This window comes from Sparus aurata, chromosome 1 (genome assembly GCF_900880675.1).
Source record: "Sparus aurata chromosome 1, fSpaAur1.1, whole genome shotgun sequence".
NCBI classification, from domain to species: domain Eukaryota; kingdom Metazoa; phylum Chordata; class Actinopteri; order Spariformes; family Sparidae; genus Sparus; species Sparus aurata.
The window spans coordinates 34,250,467-34,272,931 of NC_044187.1; the positions used below are offsets into that span (position 1 = coordinate 34,250,467).

At 38.5% G+C, this 22,465-nt stretch overlaps 1 protein-coding gene across 1 annotated transcript; it reads left to right on the top strand.

The window, feature by feature from the left end:
• Window positions 1-506: 506 nt before the first annotated feature.
• Window positions 507-21,131, top strand: LOC115586198 (integrin alpha-M-like). The gene is made up of 31 exons (XM_030425025.1): window positions 507-841; window positions 4,550-4,667; window positions 4,989-5,080; window positions 5,228-5,310; window positions 5,412-5,528; window positions 6,170-6,298; window positions 6,396-6,538; window positions 6,653-6,800; window positions 7,062-7,200; window positions 7,334-7,407; window positions 10,035-10,152; window positions 10,584-10,726; window positions 11,232-11,378; window positions 11,470-11,667; window positions 12,586-12,716; window positions 13,264-13,421; window positions 13,516-13,679; window positions 14,078-14,188; window positions 15,909-15,979; window positions 16,059-16,200; window positions 17,052-17,141; window positions 17,269-17,348; window positions 17,437-17,517; window positions 17,612-17,687; window positions 19,479-19,586; window positions 19,675-19,716; window positions 19,804-19,929; window positions 20,010-20,123; window positions 20,230-20,274; window positions 20,387-20,497; window positions 20,682-21,131. The coding sequence occupies exons 1-31, from the start codon at window positions 793-795 to the stop codon at window positions 20,805-20,807; spliced, it is 3,474 nt and encodes a 1,157-aa protein (XP_030280885.1). The 5' UTR covers window positions 507-792; the 3' UTR covers window positions 20,808-21,131.
• Window positions 21,132-22,465: the final 1,334 nt, after the last annotated feature.

Genomic DNA, 22,465 nt, shown 5'->3' on the forward strand with positions numbered 1-22,465 from the left:
AAGTCAGATGAAGTATCATAGTCTACAGACCATTTCTGGAGCTTCACAGCAAAACAGTGTTGCAGCATTCTCCCAAACAACTAAAGTAAATAAGGCTTGTTATAAAACATTAAATGACAACTGAAAAAATTATTAAAAAGGCTCCACACAGCTCATGGAGCACAATCTGAGTCGCCAGAAGCCCTATAATCCCAAATGGATTTGAAAAGACAATATTTACACCCTCAAAGGGCGGTCAAGATCACGTACCCACTTCAGACTGGATGGAGTTTTGGATGAATGTACCTTTTGATTGTAACTAATATCATACAAACGAACATAACAGCAAACAAATATTAGGGAAAACAGTAAATAGGATCCTGATACCATTAGGCTCGAATCTGGTTTATATCATTGTGTTGACTCTTGATCAGTATGATCTCCTTCTCCTGACTCATAGATTGTATAACTACAGAAATGTCTACAGCCCTGTGTGTGTTGCTCAAATGTCTGAGTTGTTATGAGCCATCTGCACTAATGATTCCTTTAATTCAGTTCTGAGAGCAGGGTGGGGCTGTCCTACAGTGACCACAGTATCTAATAGTGCAGCCTCCTTTTGCTTCGTAAGAATGTTTAATTATTCATGTTTAGAGATTACTACAGAAAATGGAAGCATGAGAGGAAAATTAATGGAGAGCATTTCTGTGGGTGTCAATGATATGGGAACACTTAAGAAGGACACAGGAAGTAGTGCTCACAAAATCTCAAGCATCATCAGAGGCACTGTTGCAGTAGAAGAGAGTGGTGTGAAAGATGCATGGGAGTCGCATCTTCCTTCCCACCTACATGGTGCTGACTGTTGGTAAGATCTAAAGTTTTTATACATTTTGACACTTTTATTCAACTAGGAAAGGAAAGATAGGGAACAATGTTAAAAGCTCTGAATCCGCAGTTCAAGGAACTGTGCTGAGACCCAGCGCTCAAGAAATCTATCACAATGTGTGAAAATGAGCGTTTAACCACAAACTCATGCGATTTGAATTAATCATACAGCTTCTTGTAGGTTTGCAGTTCCTTTAAGTCCAAAAGTTCCCACAGAAACTGCTTTTTTAAAGTAATGGTAGCAATAGAAACTGAAAGGTCTGGATTATCTAGAGGAACTAGAACACTGCTGTTAAAGAAAGTGCATTTATTTATATATATTTCCCTTTAAGCAGTGAGAAACTTTCATTTGCTTCAGATGAGGTAGCCTGGTAGAAATTTGATGCAACTAGCTGGTGGTGCAGGAGGCGTTCAGATCCATTGCTCAAGTAAAAGTGATAATACCACACTGTAAAAATACACCATAATAAGTACTGAAAATGTTACTAAGTAAATGGATGTAGGTTTAGTCTAGAAAATGTTCTTAAAGTACTCTGTGCTGAATAATGTCCCCTGTGACAATGTATTTTATCTTATCAGATTATTATTGCTAACGGGTTCATGTGAAAGCAGAGTTTCACTGCTGTGGTTGGCTGAGGTGCAGCTGAGTTTGCACTACAAGAAATGATCATCTTCATCATGGATTAATCTTCTGATTATTTTCTGAATTAAATGATTGTTTGGTTCGTATGCGTTCTGAAAATAGTGAAAAATGCTGTCAAGGTCATCCAGAGCCAAAAGTGACACCTTCACAATTCTTATTTTGTCCAAACAACAGTCCAAACCTCACAATTATAACTAATATATGAAAATTATCCAAATTATTAGAAGGAAAATGTGTTAATTCACAACATTTGCAGGCAGAACCATTAAATGTTTTTGTGTGAAAAATTATTAAGATAACTTAAAATCAATTTTCCATCAATTGATGGACAGTTAGATAGTTCAATGTATAACTGCTTTCAAATAATTGTAGTAATGTGCAATATTTCTGTCTGAGACATAAAGCAGTAGTAGAAAGTGGCATGAAAAGAAAATACTCAAGTACACATATCTCAAATTGAAATAATTGTACTTAGTTCATCACAGCAACTAGTGATAAAAGCGGAAATGCTTTTGAGGTAGGTGAACTGACCATATATGGTGGCTGAGGGAGCTGAACTGACATTTTTTCCTGCATTATCCAGCACAGCAGGCTGTAAACACAACTCTCACATAGAATAAAATCACTGTGTACAAAGTTATCATAGCTAAAGTTTTAATAATGTTGCCCATTTATAAATGTCAGGAAACAGGATGAGAGAGAAGGAGGGTGACATGCAGGAAGAGCCGCATGTCATCGAGCCTGAGCGAGTGAAAACGCAGCCTCTGCACACGCTCTACCAGCTGAGCTAATGTGGCAGCCGAGTACAGTGGGATTTATTATGATTTTTACCTGTTTTAATACTTTATACTGCTGACGCACACTAGGTGAGACCGTGTAGTACACTGAGCTGTTTTACACAAAACTAAATGATATTCAACTATTTATCCAATAGACTGCAACTTTATTGACTTGCAAAATTACCTTTCAAATTGACCTGCAAAATTACCTTTCAAATTGACCAACATTACATGTATAATTCTTTCCACAATTCAAACAGAATCAAACATTTATGTGTCCTTTCCTATTGACTACTGAATGGTTTGTTTTTTCTGTTCAAGGACCTATCAGGCACCCTGGAAGCAGCAGGACTTCTGCTCCCTATGTTAAAACTGTTAAGAACGGAAGCACTTAAGCATCTTAATAATTAATTTAAGCCTTTCCTTTCATATTGTGTACCACTATCAGAAGGCAGTGTTAGCTTGGAAGTGGTTATATGTTAACATTAGCTGTTAATGGGCTATCATATGTTGTTTTACAACTGCACTTAATTTTGTTGTATCTGTTACAATGACGCTAAAGATATTCCATTTGTCAGGTTGGGTTAAAGGGAAGACTATGGATAAAGGGAAGGTGGACCCAAATGCAGTTACACACGAGAGGCAAGGATATGGGGAAACAAAAAGCAAGCTTTATTTTAAAGCTGAGCACAAAAGACAAAAGCAGACAAAACGGGGGCGAGAGGCAAAGTAGCAACCAAAACAGCAAGGCAAAGTAGCAACTAAAAGGCAGGACAAAGTACAAAGAAAAAATCAAAGTTCAAATCAAACATCAGAAAACCAGAAATCAAAATCCAATGAACACATACCGTGGGGAAACAAGGAACAGACAGGAGCAGGCACATGAACGGGAGCATGGACACAGACAGAGGCTGACAAATACAATGACCAGACAAGGAGTGAAGGGAACACAGAGACTAAATACACAGACACTGATGACAAGACGAGGAACAGGTGAGGTGGACCAACAGGTGGGATAACGAGGGGAAAGCATGGATGAGAACACTGACAGACAGAGGGAGACAGAGGGAAGAACATGGGAGACACTTAAAGGACACATGAGGGCATGGAAAAATCTAAACATAAGACAAAAGACATGATACCAAGACAGGAGAATATAAGACAAAAAAAACATAATCTGAACAAAACACAAGGACACGACTCTAGAGTCATGACACTATTCTATACAATGTATTTTCAATTGCTGATCAGGAAGCGGCTAAATAATAAGAGTTTGACAGATTCCCTGCATTTATATGACTTACAGCCCGGAAAACAAAAAATAAGTAAAATGGCTGCCGTATGAATATGGTCTATTTGGGTAGAGAGAGGACAATGGGCAAAAACAGGACAGAGGCAGACATTGTGTCAGAATCAAAAAATACCACAAAATATGAAATTGAAGTAAGCAGGAACTGAAGTTAGCCTCATTGAAGAAAGTTTTGAGGATTAATTATTTCCTTCTGCTTTTTCTGTCTTGATCTTAAAGAAGAACAGATTTAATCTTCAAGTATGTTCAGGGTGTTGCGAGAGAACTGCTTCATATTTGAAAAACATATACAGCCAGAGGGAGCGATGCAAGGCCAAATTCATTACCTCACTTCAGTCAGTGAGTCATCAGCTGGGGCTACAGACCACAATTTTTAAACAACTTTTTTTTTTTAAATCTATTTTTAAAACAACTGCATCTCTGACTGAACTTTCGGCTACACAGTTGCACTGAGTTTTTATGCTAGGGTCTGCTGCATCAGTCTCTTTTTTGATTGTCCGAATAGTCCGACAATGTAACTGGAGTTTACAACATAATTGTATCACCCTTGTGTGTTGATGCTGAATTCTCTATATTGCACTATGGAAAAGGCTGGAATTAAGCCTAAATTAATAAATATGAATTTGTGTGAAATCACAACATAAACATGAAGTGTTGAACACCTATTTGCCACAGAGCTACTTTAGTGCTTATATTCTTAATTTGGACTATAGATAAGATAGATGAAGATCTTTTATTATGTTAAGGTCTGCACAACCCAGTGCATTTTTTTTTATAAATCATCATGACAAACAAATGTAGTGATGAGACTGAAGTAAAATATCGAATGATGTAAAACTGATTTTTTCCAGTTTCTAAAAGTCCTGATTATCTACGACTTACAATTTCAGTTTAGCTACCATTGAGATTAAGGTTTAAACATGTTACAAGACTTATGTGGTTTTTCACAAATTGCAGCCATCCGTGTCTCTTTGGCTTTCAACATTGATATGACAGAGCCTGATGTCTATACTGGTGAACGAAAAGATTTCTTCGGATACAAAGTGGTTCAGTTCACGTCTGACACAGAGAAAGGGTAAGTTTGCATTTACAACACGGGGGTTCAGTTGATATTTTATATTGTTGTGACTGTCAAAATCCTTATAAACCATCAGTCCAGTTGATACAATTTCCATCAGTTATGCATAATTTCCTTTTGCATGTAGCATAGATGTTAGTTACTTCTGCAGTAACACTTTGTGATTTATCACTTTCAATGTCATGGTATCCGGTCTCTTCCTGTGGCATCACCACTTGCAACAGGCAGATGAGATCATTTTAGATAAGTAGTGCTGCTTGTTTTAGCCTGGCCACTGAAATAGTTAAGATTAGTGTTGTCTCGGTTGTTTATCCCCAGGATAATTGTTACAGCACCTCTACAGCGAAATGGATCTGGGGGAATCTGCAAACCTGATCATGTCAAAAACACCCAGTGTTTCAACCCTGGAGGTACAAGTGCACTTTTTTAATGAATCCCACTATTAAAGAGGAAATGTACTTTTTCCAACAAGGCAGAAAGATGACACCTAAAATGAAAAAATGTCCTATTGCCACCTAAAAACTTGGTGTATTTCATATAAAATGCTACTCTTGCAGAAATTCATCTTGACAACACAACAATACCAGTCAAGCACCTTGGCCTGTCAATAGCTGAACGCGCCGACTGCTCCCGATTCACTGTAAGATAAAATCTAAAATACAATTTCTCTGTGACAAGTCCTAAGCAAAACAATTTAATATGATCAGTCAAGTTTATTTGACCTCTTATGTTCTGATCTAGGTTTGCAGTCCAAGTGTCGCCCATGAATGCAACGAGAACTCCTATCTGAACAGTGTGTGTTACACGGTGACAAGTGATCTTCAGCAGATCTCCAGTTCCACACCTGCTTTCCAAAGTAAAAACACAGAGAGCATACTGCAGCCCCTGTCCAGGCTATCGCGGGTCTTCGCAGACAAATCACACGCGCAGTGTTGGGATTTACGCCTCTTTTATTTGAGCAAGCACATCCACCACAACCTTGCAGACTCAGGAACTGAACTCGGCTTGTGTGACTCGAGTGTCTCTTCCTGCTCTCCTTCTCTGCCCCTGCTCTGCTCATACTCTCCTGCTCTGCTCCCCTGCTCTGCTCCTGCTCCTGCTCCAGCTCTGCTCCTGCTCTGCTCCTGCTCCTGCTCCTGCTCCTGCTCCTGCTCCTGCTCTCCTGCTCTCCTGCTCTGCTCTGCTCTGCTCCTGCTCTGCCAGGCGTCTCTCATGCCTCCCCTATCGGAGGTCCAGCACACTACTGCATTTAAAGGGAGTGAGTGATTAGTAACTGGATGCCACCTCTGTCAATCACTCACCTGGCTCTGCTCTCCTGAGCGCTCTCCACCTCTCTCTGTCTCCCACAGCTGCGCCTCAACTACGCTGACCTCCACACATGCACTTCTTCAACTCACTGTGATCACAGCACTTTGTCCTGGTAGTAAGATATTATATTTAATGTTTTGATCATGACTGAACATTCCTCACAAACTTTCCCTCTGTTATTCTTTTCAGAATGCACAAAAAAGACAGTGGACCTTGTCTTTCTATTTGATGGATCTGGGAGTATGACTGAAGCAGACTTCGAGAAGAATAAAGACTTCATCGTGGATATAATGAAAAGCCTCAATCAAACATCAGTCAAGGTCACTGCACTACTGCCACATTAGAGCATTTATAGCCTTTATTTGACTGTAAAACAATGTTATATGAATAATTTATAATTTTGTCTCACTTTTTCAGTTTGCAGCAGTTCAGTTCTCCTATGATTGCAGCAAAGTTTTTGACTTCAATGACTATCAAGCTGGTCGTGCTCTTGAAAAACTAAAGAAAGAGCCCCATATGAAGAGTCTTACCAACACACACAGAGCACTCAGATTTGTGTTGTAAGTGCAGTTACATCACACACAAACTCTTGTTTTCGTAACTTTAATTTATTCATATTTATACATCAAGTTTTATTCTGAGCATTACAGTTTCAACTGTTACATTTGTTTCAGAGATGAAATCTTTGAAAACCCGGCTGCAGGCGCCTCTCCTGATGCAACTAAAGTTCTGGTGCTGATCACTGATGGAGATCCCAGTGATGGTGACAATGGTGTTATCAAAAGATATGATGACAAAAACATTTTTCGTTTAGTCATTGGGGTAAGCCATCTATGGTATAACATATTTCCTTTTTCTATTTTATCTGTCCAACTGATCAAGTAATCACATGAGGTATACCTCAGAGATGTAACAAGTTAGAGAATCTTGCTGTAAATAACAATTGTAGCAGAGCTCAGCTTAATTATTGCAACTTGTACTGATTCAGCATTTGAGTCCAGTATTGTACAAAACTGTCTTGCTTAACCCACTGACATCAGACCTTGAAGTACTTAATAATTTCAAGCAGCATTCTGGTTTCAGGTCAAAAACACTAGGCTGGAGAAATTTAATTTAGACATTGCTTCGGAACCAAAAGATAAAAACTTCTTTGAGATAGGGAACTACAATGGACTCACAGGAATACTGAAAACCTTTCAAAATAAGATCTTTCGTATGGAAGGTGAGGTTGAATTATATAGTTTTTTTTCCCCTCCTTTGTACAATAATGTTTTGACAATTTTTTCAAACAATTTTATCTAAATGTTGTGCCCCTGGAAAAGTAACATCAAATATTACTACAACTGTTTATATAGGCTCCAAACAGGCTCTAGCTGGAGAGCTGACTAATGAAATGTCTCAGAGTGGATTCAGTGCCGTCTTCTCCAAGGTGAGCAAAGTCAAAAAGTCAATCAACATCTTTTTTAATTCACACATTTCTAAAAGCTGCAACATTTCTTTAATTTTTTAATTTCAGCACCAACATTTGGTGTGTTACTCTGGTGTCACTTGTGTAGGGGATTGACATTAAACCAGATTATCCAGTTCAATCTGTGAATTAGTTTAAACATTTACCAAAAGAGAAAAGAAAAGTAAATTGGGAGTAACCTTAAGTGATTTAAAAAAAATATAGGTCCCAGAGTCACATATGGGGATAACGCATGTGTTGGTAGCAAAAAACAACAGAAAAAGGCAACTTACGTATGTTGGAAAGAATGAAGCTAGACATAATTAGGACAGTGGGGTGAAAAAGTCTGAGGCCACTCATCAAAATACTTCTATTTTGCAGTTGTTTCGAATGTAATTTTTTCATTGTAAATGGTTGTATAAGATTGAAAAATAAAGTGATAAAGTTGAATCACTTCGATGATCAAAAATGACCATGAATTTTAGAGGATCATAGCATTTGGTTTGTCCCCTTGTTGCTTTAAAGGAGAACTCCGGTCGATTTAAACATGCAGCTTCATTGCTCAAGCTACCCTTGACTTGCCAGTACCGAAGACACGAACACATTTGGTCTAGCCATTACAGAGCTCCGTGAACGGAGACTTAACATTGAACGCTAACAGCATGGGGTCAGAACTTTACACTGTGTTTTAAGCATCTTAACATGCTCCACATCTCACACCGAATATTATGCAACAACAGCAGACACCTTAGCACACAGCACTGTAGCGTGTATGACTCAAAATGAATGAAAAAGTAGTTAAAACCGTGTGTTTGTGCAAGGAGCTACTTACCTGTTTGTTGACATCCGTGTCTTCCGGTAGCTAGACCAAACTAATCAATCCGTCGAGCGTGCACTTACTCCCTCACTGGCGGAGACGGAAACGTAATCCAGCATTTTCGTATTTATGTTCATAATGTACATGTCCATGTTACAGCCTGTCATGAGCCATGAGCCTTACAATAGCCTGTTAAGCCTGTTAAGTGCACACTCGATGGATATGCTAGTTTGGTCTAGCTACCGGAACACAAGGATGTCAACAAACAGGTATGTAGCTCCTTGCACAAACACACTGTTTTAACTACTTTTTTATTCATTTTGAGTCATACACGCTACAGTGCTGTGTGCTAAGGTGTCTGCTGATGTTGCATAACATTCGGTGTGAGATGTGGAGCATGTTAAGACGCTTAAAACACAGTGTAAAGTTCTGACCCCATGCTGTTAGCTGTCAATGCTAAGTCTCCGTGCACGGAGCTCTGTAATGGCTGGACCAAATGTGTTTGCGTCTTCGGTACTGGCAAGTCAAGGGTAGCTTGAGCAATGAAGCTGCACTCATGCTTGCATGGACTCCACAAGTTTGTGCAAAACCTAATGACTCACCTTATCCCATAATACATTTTTAAGAAAAAGAAAACAAAAGAAAAACAAAAGCACCACAGTTAACCAAACCAGACTGTTAGGCTGTGTTCAGACCAAATCTGGCAGCGCAGCAAAACGCTTCAGGGTTGTGTGTCGGTTTGGTGTCCTCTCCGTGGCCCACGTGTGTGACACATGATCTTTTACCAACCCCCCAATCAGTATGCTGAAAGGAGAAGCTGCTATGTTGTTATGGTAATAACAATAACAATAATAATAATAATAATTATTATTATTATCATTATCATCATTATTATTATTATTATTATTATTATTATCATAATTGCTTGGATTTATATAGCACCTTTCACTGAACCCAAGGACGCTACACACAGTAGTTTCCCAGAGGAAAATTTTACTGCTCAAAGCTTTCTCCTTTATGGCTATGGAGCCGTCAAGGAGCTCAATGAGAGTTCTTATTTCAGTCTCGTTGTAGTCTTTTTTGGTCTCAAAAATTTCTCATTTGTTTCTCCTAAAATTCCTTAGGAGCAATAGGTGAGACTTGAGACTTTACCGCTTAAACCATGCTCCTTTCCAGCAACTGGGGAGACATTCTGAAACTTCATTGAGAGCTTGATGAGATCTCCTTTGAAACTTACAGGGAGCCCAAGTTTTCTGCACCTGTTTCTCATAGTTGTCTAGGAGAAATGAATGAGACACTACTGAGATCTCTTTTCCAATTTTCATTTCCTCTGGGTTGCTACACAAACAGAGAAAACAAATGATTGGAAACAAGTAACAAGGATTAGAGTCTCCAGTCGGTGTTTGAGGATTGTTTTTAAACATGTCCAGAGATTAAGTGTTACGGTACTTCCTCTGACTGTTAAGTGACAGTGAATAACCAGGATGAGAGGTATATCGTTGAGTTGTGTTTTAAAGTGGGGCACCACAGACCAAGACCAGACTGAGTGGTCACAAGTGAAACATAGTGCTACACAGAGAAATGTCTGTTGTATTCCTGCAGTTGCATTTAGCCAGGCTTAATATGCTCTGCTACTGACCGGTCTACTCTGCCTCTGATCTCTGGTCATGCCTCTGCATGGGTAGGTGAAGCATGCTGCTAGTCTGATCGCCACTTTATTTGAATGGCCAAACCATCAGGCTCCAAATATTGACTTTTTTCACTGACCAGACCTGCACATTTCTGTCAACAGGATACCTTGATTCTGGGTTCAGTGGGAACCAACACATGGCGAGGTTCTCTCCTGGAGCTTCATGAACACAAAGAAACACAAATTCATTATCCAGACATGAAGGACAACTCCTACATGGGTAGTGAACCTAAAGTTTTCAAATTAATTAATTTAGTTAATTAGCGAATGATGCGACTAATGTTGATCATTGAGGTACATTGCAATGTTCAGCTGGGTAACCTTGGCTCCTGGATACCATTTTACACAACAACACCGATGATCACTGTCATCAGGGACTGCCAATGCCAACGTGGGGGCATGATTGTTCTTTGACAATGTTTGCATGGTTGGTGGCATCAAAATGGATCCTATAGGACCGAAGTTTTCCCAGCACAACACTGCACTGAAACAAGATGGTTGAAGCAATTCACTTACAGCAGGACAGTAGCAAATCCATATGAGGGGATCATAAACTGAGTAAATGTTAATCTACAACCCCTTCAAAAGAATAGAAAATATGAACGTAACACAGTGAATAGATTATGTTATTTATAAATAACTCTGTTCCAGGATACTCGACTTCTGTTGGAGAGAAGAACAAGGCTCCTCTATATTTTACTGGTGCACCAAGATTTGAACACAAAGGACGGGTCGTACTTTTTCGAAATGAAGGCAAGAACTGGCTTCCCGCTGGCCGAATAGATGGGGAGCAGGTTGGTAACTGTCTTGCGAAATAAAATAAAAAAGACTTTACGTATGGTAAACAGAATGTCTTTTTAAGTTTGCCTTAAAGCAACATTATGTAGAAATTGGCATTTTAATCCAGAGCGCAACATCTCTGTCATTAATATAAATCCCAGGCCTGTAACAATGTGCCTCAATGACAAGATGTAGATGCTGGGGACAAACAAAACTCATTACGTCATAACAATGTTATATCTTGAAAACTTATAGTAGCTTGAAGTAAACATGTATGAAATGCAGTGATCCTACCGCCTCACTGAAGTTACAGAGTGGCTGTGACAGAGACACCATTCGCCCTATTGCACCCTAAGACACTGTACCATCAACATTATTTTGAAGCTGTTACTTTAAAGTAAAAAATGTTACATAATGTTGCTTCAATGGACATGTAATTTTCCATTCACAGCATTTAAATATTTTACTTTTAAAGTTATCTATATGAATTAATGTGGTTTTATAAACCTCACTTTTCAGATTGGTTCCTACTTTGGTGCAGAGCTGTGCTCATTAGATATTGACTCAGATGGGAACACTGATTTTCTGCTGGTTGGAGCTCCCCTGTTTTTCCAGGAGAAGGAGAAGAGAGAGGGCCATATATACGTCTACACATTGACTGATAAGGTGGGATCATATTCAAAACGAGGTTACAGTGAGATATTGAATGTGTTTATTGATTTTCTTAATCAATAAACTTGTGTTCTTATATTTACAGATGTTATTGAATAGAGAACAGAATATAAGTGCACCATCCATGGGGAGATTTGGCACCACCATATCCAGTCTTGCAGATCTGAATGGAGATGGACTCCGAGACGTTGCTGTTGGAGCTCCCCTTGAGGATGATAACAGAGGGGCTGTATACATCTTCCTTGGTGACAAACACAGAGGGATACGCAGCACTTTCAGCCAGGTGAGATTCAGAAACAACACAAAAGAAACAGTATCCTCCATTGTTGTTTTAAGATAGGTTAGTAACCCTCTATATGAGAAGAACAGCAACTGATTGATGGAGTGTTCACTATGGCTGGAGCAGATAAAAAGCTAAAACATCTGTATCAATCAGGGGTTAAGGGCCCTGACACACCAGGCCAATGTCAGGTTGTTCGTGAGTGTCAGCAGTGCCTTGTTGTCCCTTGTTTGTGACTTTTTGGCTGACCGAGCATGTTGAGTTGGCAGCAGAGTCCATTCATAAGATAAATGACTGCTAAGCTGCTCAGGAAGCCAAGCAAAATATTTCATGGTAGAGAAACTGAAAAAAAAGTCAAAACCCCTGGAGCCCATCACTAGTATCTATTATTTAACCAATTAGTGCGCTTTCTTTGTATTTTTTGCCTCAGCCTCTCAGTTCCATTTGCCACTTTTTATCAGACATATTTGATAAAAAAAAGTCATCGCTGATTTATCATAACAGTTTAGATAATTGTAGTCCTGAGTCCTCCAGTTTCCCTTTCTGAATGAATTAGGACTCTCTTGTCATATGGAGAGTTATCTCCTTTCGCACAGGCACAAGGTAGCTGGCAGTGGGCTGCAGTCTTTGGGGTATGTCATGTGCAGCCTTTTTGCTGAGACACAGGCAAGGTGGGGCAACACAACAGCCAGCCTCTGGTCACTGTTTTTTTTGTTAGTTGGTGTGTCTGGATCATTAAGGTGTTGACACTGAACAATGATGGTAAGTTGATAAAAAGTTGTCAATGGAATGAAATTACACAGAATATAATACAGAATATAATCATCATCATCATAATTATTTTTGTTTTACCTTCAAAACCTTTATTTGTCTCACCTGGATAATCACACACTGTTTCAGTTGTCAAATTTGGTTTTCCAGAGAATCTTGGGGAAGGAAATACAGCCTGGGCTGAGATTCTTTGGACAGTCAATGTATGGGAAAATCGACCTTGGAGATGATGGACTCCCAGACATTGTGGTCGGATCACAAGGCATGGCTGTTGTCTTCAGGTATGGATACTGAGTACATTAAGTAGGTAAAATACTCAGGTTAGAGATATACTTCTTTACACGTTGAATGCAAATGATGACTGTCTCGTGTTTGGAGCGTTGCTTGTGTGCATCATCAAATATTAAACATACGTGTCCATGACATGAAATATGCACCTTGCCTATGTCAAAGCACGTATTTCAACAAAAGTGGCACACATTGCCTGAGAATCTACCTGCCTTCACTCATCATGTACAGTAAACAGTACATAATGAGTAAATGCAGCATTGCAAACTGTACAATAAACCAAAACATGAAAAATTTGTTGACTGCGGCAGATTTGATGATTTAAACAGACAAACTCTCCCATACAACCCACAGATAAAGAAGTTTGAAGTCATTTTGGCTTTTGGTTTGTCAGAGCAGAGTTGCAGAGGGAAGTGAAATCATGGACTGGTGTTTTGATCACCTACCCTGCAAGCATACAATCATCCTAGAGAAAAGATCCTGTGCAAAGTATTATAATGCCTTTTTAAATAATAATTCAATTTGATGAATGTCTTTCAGGTCCAGGCCAGTTTTTAATGTCACGGCTCATCTGTCTTTTCAACCTGAGATGATCAGCACTGAAAAAATTGACTGCGTAGCCAAAACAAACGCAAATTTACCAATGGTTAACTTAACAGCCTGCTTTGAAATGGTAGAAACAACAAAGAGCAAAGCAGGTACGGACTTGTCTTAATAATATGCGCATTAACACCTGCTGGTGCTGTTCACCCCATCAATGTGTTATTCTAACCCTTCCGGATGCCTTTACAGGGGCGATCAGCTCCGGACTAAACATCTTGTACACGCTCCATGTGGATCCAACGAGACAAATCATTCGAGGCTCCTTCAATCGAAACACAGAAGCTAAAAATGTTACTTCAACTGTTGTACTGAGGGATAAAGACACCTGCTTCAACCACTCCGTCTACATGCCAGTATGGAGACCAATGAATAATATTCACCATAATGAAAATGATGACGTATTTTATTTGTGAGGCACTTTAATCTACACTTTGATCTAAACCATCACATACTGTGACTATCTCTCTGGTATATGACCCACTATCACCTATCTCTACCTCTATATAGTCCATGTCTCTGTATATTAGCTAGTTGATTTTTCCATTTATCTACACAGCACACCTTAGATTTAAGATTTTTATAATTTAAGTTTTATAAAGCATTACAGATATAGTGATTAACTTTTGTTGGTTGTTTTGATGAACAGTTATGAATTCTAGCCCAAAATATGTGCTTTGGGCTCATCTTCTTTTTTTCTGCATTGTCTGAAAATGTCTTCAACAATACGCAGATTACTTTTCTTTTCTTGCAGAAATGTGTGATAGACACCTTATCACCCATCAGCATCAGAGTGAACTTTGCCCAAAATGACAGTGCGGGTCCCATCCTGAATTTGGACAGCAAGAGGCAGGCTGTTGTCAAGGTACACATTTGCATCCATGCAGTTTTGTCTCTTACATGTACCCATCTAAATTTCTAAGACATTTGTGATCAGATAAAGGAAGTGATCAGTGCTCTGCACACTACTAGGCTGACATAATATATGAAATGTTATTCTGTTTAAGGATGTGATGATGACTTTTTTGAATTTTTAACACTCTTTCAAAGTGCAGTTTACCCTTGACACAGATAGTAAAGACTGCCTTTAGGACATATATGTCACTAAAGAAGAACAGTCACTCTGTAAAATCTATGGGATGAGTGGGGACTAGTGGGCCGGGCCAACAGAAGAAACACTACTGTGCATATTCATACCCCACGTCTTGCTGCAGTGGTACTTAATCTAGAGATTTGGTTTTCACCTATTGTTGTCCATGCACTAGTGTGGTTTGAAAACTCCATGTAAAAAGAGCAGCAGTGCTGCCTGTCTGGACACACTATATGCGAGTGAGCTGCAGCTGCTCAGCAACACAGCCACCACACATTACACAAGCAGGCTGTGTGGACCATGGGTTACCAGCAACAATCTGTGAGTGACTCACTTCAGAAGGAGGGAGATCCCCGATAGGGATATCTACAAAAAGGCATAAACAACTTATGGAGCAAAAGCAAATAACACTAAACTAGAACATTAATGCAGAACTGCTACCCTACCAGACAATTGCAGCAGCAAGGTGAACAGGATGCGTGCCTTTAGCATAGGCGAGAGAGAACTGAAATAACAACTACATGCCTACATAGAGTGACCTCCTGCAGAGATTGGCTAATAAGAACCCAGTAGATGAGAGAGTAGAACAATACAGGACACTTTACAAACAGGGATACAACAGACATCACAGCCCACATATATCATTCTGCTACACTAGCATGCTGTTTAGCTTTAGATGTTGACGGAACGAAAAGTGCAGCACGCAGACAATTTACAGCATGCAAATGCTAGTGTTATCATGAATTTTATCTTCAAACAAGGCAGCAGGCTTAAATTTTTCATTGACTGGATAATTACTTATGTAAGGCAAATGTTAAGCAGGCCACATGTTGGTGAACACTTTTCATTGTCAGATATAACCGACAGACAGCAGTAACAAAACATACCAGCTTGACAACTGCTGACAGGCTAACAAACAGACAGCATTCAAAACGTAGTAAAAATGTTACAAACTCTGTTGTGTAGAAAATAACTACTCAAAGACCCTTCTTGTATCATGATGGATCCCCCTGAGCTATATATATATATATATATATATATATATATATATATATATATATATATATATATATATATATATATATATATATATATATATATATATATATATATATATATATATATATATATATATATATATATATATATATAGTTAGTTATGCAGCAGAGCACCAAATGCAACAAAGACTGAAGGGAATGTCATTTGTAGTGCAGATATTTGGTTGTCAACCAAAGAATTGGGCAAACTTGGATTCAATGATGGTGCTAGTTGAAAAGTCAGGAGATCATCAAAGTTATTACAGTTAATATGGTGACAAAATGAATGTCTCTCCCAAATTTCAAGCACTCTTCTAAAGATTTGTACTTGTCTGTTCACAAAAGCTATATTGTTGGTCTTCTGTGTTTCAGGAATCCTCTTTTGATTTTCTGTCTTTCTCTGTTTTTTCAAGCATACATTTTCATTAACTTTTCCTTTTTTTTCTTCGGTCTACAGGTTCCCTTTGAAAAGCAATGTAGAAAAAATGACACCTGTATCGCCGAACTTGAGCTCGATTTCAACTTCATGTATGTATATCTGACAAACACAGCATGGCAAAAGTAACAGCATTTGACTCAGATCTAAGAAGTGCTCTCTCTCTCTTAGGACCTCAACATTACTTGTGGCAAAAGGGAACTACTTCAGCCTGTCGATAAAACTGTCCAATCATGGTGATGACTCGTACAACACCAGCCTTTCAATTCAGCATCCTGCAGGCCTCTCCTTCTCTCGGATGACTGTGGCAGAGGTGACTTTAAAATCTAATTTCTATATTGTGTCCTCCTCAGGGTTACTTTTTACCTGAGCACCTGCTTGTTAAAGTGGCAAACCACAGAGTTTACACATTAAAGTATGTTCACAGTCACTACTGAATATGTGAAAAGGTTCTATTAAGATTTTTGTGGGAACTGCATGAAGTCATATAAATGATCTGAAATGATATCACTTGAATCTGGGTCTGTTGGCCTGAGGACTACAATAGTGAGAATGGTAGAAATCTGGTGTGTGGAGTTAGAAAGAAGTCTTCAACTCTACTTGAGTTACTAAAAGGTCTGCGTGTGAAAGATGAGAAGGGAGAAGAACGGTGATTTAAGTGACTTTGACTGGGAAGTAATGGTTGGAATTTCAATGTGACCTGTTCTGACAAACAAGTTGGCATAAACAACATGAATCCATGGATCCATCCATTGACCCAATGCTTAAAGCTGGTCGTGGTGATGTAATAGTGTCAGGAAGATTTTCTGGCACACATTGTACCAAATGACTGTTTAGAATTTATTTTTTCTTTTCTTATCTAATCTATTTCTTTTCTTTAACTTTCTTTCACACTTCTTGTGCAACTCAAAGAGTAAAGGAAATGGAACAGAGCATCTTGGTAGTTTGCAAAAGTTACACATGACATGTGTGATGTCAGAGGTGGGATTATTCTCAATCACAATAAATGACTCTGAGAACTAATGCTGTTTGAACTTAAACACACAAATGGCCTAAACACAGCCATGTACACACACACATTGCAGAGATCAAATCGAACTAAAAGCTTTTGTTTTATAGGGTCTCAGTTTACACGTGTTTGTTCGCATTTTTCTCTTAAAACAGGCAACAAGAACAACGCTCCACAGCTGTGACCATGCTCTTGAGAAAACTACATGTGGCATCAGCCTTCCTGTGTATCCCAGCCGATCAACTGTGAGTTTCATGAACCAAGAGCTATGACCAACTGCATGAAGCTTTGACTTTCACAAACATTGCAGCTTCTCTCATTTCCCTTTCTCTGTGAGCAAAGTCTAACATAACTGTCTTTTTTTCTGTGAAGGCAACATTTAATACTTCTTTCCTCATCAATACTGGATATGAGTGGAATGACACTGTTTCAGTGACCATTACTGGAAAAAGGTACACAGATCATCTGTTTTTGTATGATAAAAATATTATTACATATTTCTTGTTTGATATTCACCACAAATGCTTTTTACATCCTCAGTGATAATACAAACTCCTCCAGGACCAATTCCGTGACCAAAAGCATCCCAGTGCAATTTCAAATTGAAATGCTAGTAACAGTGTAAGTGACACTATAACTGCAGCTCTAACACGTTGCTAGTAAATAATTATCCCACGGCTGCCTGATCATTTTGCCCATCCTGCTTTATTTCCAGGAACAACGACACCATCACCTATATGAACTTCTCGACAGAGGATGCACGACCTAAAAAAATGGTTGCTATATACAAGGTGAGGCTGTAAATTATTAGGCAACGAGCAAACATCCAGTCCCATAGCAAATTTTCACTAATCATCACATCATCAATTTGCAAGTCTATAGCTGCAACTGATTTTTCTTAGCTTCTTGGGGGCAGCTGAACAACATTAACATGTTATTATCTCATGAAAATACTATGATGAACTCAGTGGCGCTGCTAGCCATTTTGGTGCCCTAAGCATAATTCCTTTAGATCATCTAATCTAATATAAAAGCATAATAGAATGAGTTGCAATATTGCACACAATTCAACAGTAAAGTTTGCTTTTTATTATTCATGATGACATTTTATATTTATATCTTACCTACAGGAATAAGAGCAAAATGATAGACCTTACACAAGACTACATTTCTGAATCTAAAACATTTACCATTTAATCGAATACAACTTAAATATGGTTACAAGAGCATTTTGTCCACTACAAAACGTTTTTCTGTTTCACCTGCAGATATCGTCCATGTCTTTTCGTCCTGACATAAATGCAATCAAAACACCAGTTCATTTTGTCATGTAGCTTCTGTCGCATTCAGCTGTAGCTAGCAGTAACACTAAAAGTCTGACCTCTTCAGACTTCACATTATCAAGAGCCATTTTCTGTCCCACTGCACATCCGACACCTCACCTAATGTGCAAGAGACTGTTGCCTACATTCTGCTGAATTCTACTGAATGACAGACCTAAAGATGGTGGTGGGTTTGTTATGCATTGCAAACCCCAAAATATGTGCTCTCAAATGACACTATGCTAGGTAAACTTTGCTAAATGCCTGGCTAAAGACTATTACCATTATTACTTTCTTGAGCAATTAAATATATTTCTTGTTCTGCCTGTTTTGTGATGATTAAAAAGTGCCTAATATTTCTATACTGAAATAATATAATTATTATGACTATCATGATGTTTAATTAGGCTATTTCTGGTGCCGTACGCACAGCTTGTGATGCACGTGGTGGGAGCGGCCACGCTGGATGAACTTGTCAGCAAACAACTACCTATTTCCTCATTGCAGATACACAGTAAATTTAATATTCATTTGCAGTCATGTACCTGTGATAAAAGATATTTATCACTCTACTTTTTGCTCTGTTTTCATCCTCACCAACTTGGTCTCAAAGGTGATTTATGATGCTCCTTTGTTTCTAAAGGCTCATTAGCTAGTCGCTAACTGTGGCTGTCCAATGTTTGCTAGAGGACAGGTTGTGTACACTAGAAAAACCCAAGTGTAACAAAAACTTTTATAGGGGTTTGGTACGGACAAAGGAATGAAACATGATAAAACACAACTCCAGAAATAGACCTCAGTGGAATAGTGTTCCTTAAGTCAAGAATTCCTCTCTGTCAGACTTGTATACAGTATGAGAATAATGTGAGGGGAAATTAATCTGGAGCTGGATAAAGAATGGAAAAAGCTACTTGGCTCTATCCAAAGGTTAAAAATAGAGTCTACTAGCAGAAAATAGTCTGACACATAACCCCCTTAAAACCAAAACTTGTAAATTTGCTTGTGTTTCGTTTGAATTATACAAACAATATATAATTAGTTAGTTAGTGAGCATTTTTTTCACCCTTTGACAGAGCATGCTAAGCTGAGCTAAGCTAAGCTAAGCTAAGCTCACTGGCTGCTGGTTTTAGTTTTACATTTAAAAGATAATCAGAGTGGTGTCAGTCTTCTCATCGAACCCTCAGCAAGAAAGTTAATCGTTGCATTTTCCAAAATGTTGAACCTCTTTAAAATGGACCAACTATCTCTCACCATTTGCAGATAAGAAACACTGGTTTCAAGGCTTTCCCTATCAATGTGTCCCTGTTCTTTCCAACTAAACTGGACCATAACTTTCAAATGGAGAACTATCAAGTCCTTGTCCAGCAGGTGAGCATAAACAGGAATTATTTACTTAAACTGTTGTGTTTAGAATTAAAAATCCCTCATGCTTACCAATTACTTCTTTTTTTATTAGAACCAAACCCAATGCACAGGCATTACTGACAAAACGTCTGAAGTAAGTAAAACATATTTAGTACCAAAATATTCTCACTGAACTGGTCATGAAAATACAAATCCCAAATGAACTGTTGCTGTGTTACAGTACTGCTCTCCAGAGAAATACTGCAAAAGAATGGTGTGTGATAGTTTCATCCTGGACAAAGAATCAAGCACAGAGTTTAAACTGACAGGACACGTACAGTTTAAGGATCTCAAACAGCGTGCAGCGGTATGTAACAAGGCAGGATACACAGCACATGTACCATTCAAAGTGGTGAATATGTCAGTAATTTACATACTCTTTTGCAGAATATTGCCTTTCTTAAACGATATACCGGAGAGGGTGCCGCGGTCAAATTTAAAAGTTTTATAGATATCAGCTATGACGATCAACGATATGTGCTGGATTCTAAAAAACAACAGGTATGTTGGAGTTACTGGTCACTAAAGACCACAGTGATGCCATTTGAAAAATAAATGCTTTTTAATGTTATTCTCAATACGCAATCTATCATATTTATTGAAACAGAAGTCTGCTGAAGCTGGCTTGTGGAACAATCCAACGTTGAAATGGGTAAATACCAGTCTACACATGAACAGCCAAAACCATTTTGTCTGCAAGAAATCATACATCCTAGTTCAAATAAGCAAAGGTCCCACAAACCCTTTATTCTCTCTGCCAACAGACTGAAGTTCGGGTTGACTTCGTAATACCCCCGGATGAACTGCTGATCATTTTAACTGGAGTTATTCTAGGATTACAGCTTCTGATCATAATTACAGTCATCATGTTTAAGGTGAGAGTCAAAAAATCTTTCTACATAACATACAAATAGAAGACACATTTCCGTCTTCTGATGCAGAAATGTTGCCTGAATGCCTGGAACTGAATTAAAAACATATTAATGATTGTTTTTCTGCTGTTAAATGGGTCTCCTTGGCTTTTCTTGAAATAACTTTTATTCTTTCTTCTGTCACAAGTTGGGATGCTTTAAGCGGAAAACGCTTGAATATTATCAAGAACAGGCGGAAAGAGCTTCTCTTCAGGCTGCTTCAAGCATGGACTTAACCCCTGCCGTCACGGAGGGGACTGCCAGCCAATCATAGACTGATGAATAATCTGATGTTTTAATGATGGTGAGGCAGACGGTGCCACCCTGCCCACTGTTCACAGAAGAACAAGTTTTACATCCTTTTGCTAAACTAGAATCATCTATAGCATCTCCTACATTCATCCACTAGTATTGTTAATGAATATATTATTTGCATTGTAATATGCTGTACATTACATACTTGTACATCTTTACCTGTTTTCAATCGTCTGCATGGTATTGAATGGGGGATTCACATTCCTCTCAGCTGACTGCTTGTACAATGAATTTGTGAAGCTTTTTATTTGAAAAAATAAATAAAATGTATGCTATTTTTCCATTCTGCCCACTGTTTTTCCTGTTAATAGATAGTTTGAGCATTCAGCACATGCGCTATTTTAATCAGTTGTCAGTTATTCTAGTGACAATTAAATTGTAACTTTTTACAAGTAAACTTTTTAAAAACATTATGTCATACAGAATGGTCAGCAAGTACAGCATGTTCCCCTGAGGTCTTATTCAAAGCTGACTGTCTGTTGGCAATCAAGTGGGAATCAGGAAGCCTAAAACATTGGTGATGCAGGCATATGTTGTGGCTTCCCATTGTCTGTGTGTGTATATATACACACACAGTATATTTATTTTGCTGCAATAACTTTTTATTCTCTTTATCAATCAAAACATATTGCTCCTTGTGTCCAAATGAGTGCTTGAATTTTAATTCTCAGTATTATGTTGCCTTTGTTATCATGAATTATTTTATTTGCGTTACTTTATTTTGCCACTGTAAACACAGAAAGGCAATCAACATTTTTTCCTGCAAGAAAAAAACAAACAAACAGACAGACAGTTACAACTTGTCCAGAGAAATGGCTTTGCCCAAACATATCGAAACTGAGTGGACAAGATGTTCTTAGAGGGACAAAAGGTCCCTAGAAAATAGAAAGATGGCAGGGTCTGTCAAATATAAATAGGTAATGTAAAAACAGTAAACAGTATAAAATTAAAAAATATCAGTTAATGAAGCTTTTCTTTGACTTTTGAATATGCCATCATAGTATGTACTTTTTGTACTTTTGATGATGACTTTGTTTGACTTATTCCCTATGCATGACCTGAAAGATCAACTAACTGCATCACAAGAAAACAGGCAAACATACGCTGACAGGAAAAAAAAACACAAGCAAATTAGCCCATTAATGAGCACAGAGGAATTTTACTATTTCCATTATAGCACCTAAAATAGTATCTGAGCTAATCACAAATGCAATTCAATCTTTCAAGTAGCTTCAAGTAGGAGGCAGTGCAAGTTTTTGTCACAAGAGGGTTACTGTTTCTTGATTTTTCCAGAAAAACCCTGATAGAATAGGTTTTTATGAATTTAACATCCAAATACATTTTTAATTACACAGTCTGGACTTGACATATTGCAGACCTTATGTTATGTAGCATTCATACAGGAATTTCAGTACAAAAAAATATGTCTGTCCTCTAGGCGTCGGTTTCGCTGAGCTGAACGGAGGAGAGCAGAATGGGCAGCCTGCCAAAACTGGTGACACCTCCGCAGGCCTTCTTGGATCAACAGAACCGCCACTTCAGCTTCCTGCTCGGGACACAAGGGAGGCTGGAAGCCGTTAGCTGCCATGAGAGGTGACATACCTGTGGTGTAGCTGA